The sequence below is a fragment of the Populus trichocarpa genome, chromosome 19, assembly GCF_000002775.5.
Source record: "Populus trichocarpa isolate Nisqually-1 chromosome 19, P.trichocarpa_v4.1, whole genome shotgun sequence".
NCBI classification, from domain to species: Eukaryota; Viridiplantae; Streptophyta; class Magnoliopsida; order Malpighiales; family Salicaceae; genus Populus; species Populus trichocarpa.
In genome coordinates, this window is record NC_037303.2 from 8,394,736 (window position 1) to 8,396,837 (window position 2,102).

The 2,102-nt window shown below is 38.4% G+C and overlaps 1 protein-coding gene across 1 annotated transcript; it reads left to right on the top strand.

Moving 5' to 3' along the window:
* On the top strand, positions 1 to 1,819 carry LOC7469850 (transcription factor MYB53). Its single transcript, XM_024591274.2, has 4 exons — positions 1 to 114; positions 273 to 540; positions 688 to 1,413; positions 1,563 to 1,819. The coding sequence occupies exons 2-4, from the start codon at positions 275 to 277 to the stop codon at positions 1,591 to 1,593; spliced, it is 1,023 nt and encodes a 340-aa protein (XP_024447042.2). The 5' UTR covers positions 1 to 114; positions 273 to 274; the 3' UTR covers positions 1,594 to 1,819.
* Positions 1,820 to 2,102: the final 283 nt, after the last annotated feature.

Consider the following 2,102-nt stretch of genomic DNA (forward strand, 5'->3'; position numbering starts at 1 on the left):
TAAGCTGGTCTGTTTCCAGACGTGATCCACACTCTATATATATATAGGGGGCATTCTCTCTATTTTTTCCAGCAATATTTCATAAACGTATAGCTTCTCCCCACCTGCAGCTAGGTTTGCCTTGCTTCACTTTCTTCTTTGCTTCTATGTACATCTTTAATCAATGAAATGCATTACGAATACTGAAGAAAACAAACACTCGAACTACTTAAAACAACTTTTTAGTAAGCTAATTAATGCGGTTTCTCTTGTTTTATTTTATTTTATTTCAGGAATGATGGCGGAATCACCATTCCAAGATGAAAGTGCCCTAAAGAAAGGGCCTTGGACGCCAGAAGAAGATCAAAAGCTCATTGATTACGTTCAGAAACATGGCCATGGGAGTTGGAGAGCGCTTCCAATGCTTGCTGGGTTGAACAGGTGTGGAAAGAGTTGTAGGCTAAGGTGGACTAATTATCTGAGGCCTGATATCAAAAGAGGAAATTTTTCTGAGGAGGAACAGCAAATGATCATAGACTTCCATCAAGTCCTTGGAAATAAGTAAATTTCTCTTGCTCCATTCTGCTTACGTTATGTCTTAAATACACTAGCTATAATACTATCTTGCCAAGTAAACACCGTTTTCCCTTCATTAATGCAACCTGGACTGCGTCGAACCTAAAAGCTTGACATGTGCTGTGTTTGCAGGTGGTCAGCAATAGCACAGCATCTTCCAGGGAGAACTGATAACGAAATCAAGAACTTTTGGAATACTCATCTAAAGAAAAAGCTTCTCCAAATGGGGATTGATCCTGTCACCCACAGGCCAAGAACTGACCTTAACATAATTGCAAACCTACCACAGTTGCTTGCTGCTGCTGCAAATTTCAGCAATCTGATGAATATTCCCTGGGATAACGCAATCAAAGCACAGGTAGATGCCACCAAACTCCAGTTGCTGCATAACATACTGCAAGTCCTAGGCAATAGTCCACCTCCAAACATGGAAGCGCTTAATAACCTCTTTGCATCACGAGACCATCAGCTATATGAATACCTCAGAATGAACTCTCAGTTAGAGGGACTACTAAAATGCGGCGAGGATGGTCTTTCTTCGCAAGGTATCAACGCTCAGGCTCAGTCCAACTTTCCAAATATTGATGCTCCTCAGCAACCATTCAGTGATCACAATCCAATAAAGGACTCAAAATCACGTACCCACAATAGTGACCAATTAGTCTCTTCATATGCTTTTCCAACTTCGAACACACTGCCCCAGTTGGTTTCAGCCTCACCTGAATGTTCATCAGCAAACACAATCAACCCAAATGATATTATTTCTAACCCTTCTAATGCCACTTCAACCACATTTGAAGCGTGGAGGAATCTTATGGATGATGGGGCAAATGACAATTATTGGATAGATATAATTGAGTAAGTAAACATCCTTTTCACAATTAATTAATAACTTAAGTGGTATATATATATACGTACTTAATTAAAATCTTAAACTTGCTTGTGTCAATGTTGTGGTTTTAAGGTCTTAGTTTTTATTGATTCATGAATGTAATGTTTTTTTGCAGCCAAGCATCTTCGCAGCCATGGCCAAACTAAAAAGAAAAAGCTCAAAGGAATTAAGAAGACGTATTTGACTGTAAATTATGAGTTTCTTCCACTGTAGACTCTCACAACTCGTCAACAGATACACACACATATGTTACCAATGTATGAAGAAAGAATACCCCGACACAAGGGATCATTGTATACTCTCTCTTTTTTTTTCCCTTGCATAATATTGGTCATACTATTTTGGATTTCAATATTGTATCTTATTGAGTTGTTATCAACTTCTTCAGTTATGGATTCGTGATCTTGAAAAGAAATATTGTATGGCAGCTTATTGCTCATATTTCGTTTGCACTTGATCAACAGCAGCACCGATTATAATGTTTCATGATAACAATTATAGGTTAAATATTAGGCTCTTAATTTTCCATAAGAGTTGATGATCGAGAGTGAGGGATCCAAGGATTTCAAAGGGTGGATGGATATAAAATGAATTAGTTGTAGAGAGCGTGGAACACGAAATTGATGGTTGCAGAAGACCCACTACACTTCTGCCA

Coding starts and splice junctions, on each gene's coding strand:
- LOC7469850 (XM_024591274.2), top strand. CDS start 275: ATGATGGCGGAATCACCATTCCAAGATGAAAGTGCCCTAAAGAAAGGG. Junction 541..687: donor CATCAAGTCCTTGGAAATAA/GTAAATTTCTCT, acceptor CTGTGTTTGCAG/GTGGTCAGCAATAGCACAGC. Junction 1,414..1,562: donor TATTGGATAGATATAATTGA/GTAAGTAAACAT, acceptor GTTTTTTTGCAG/CCAAGCATCTTCGCAGCCAT.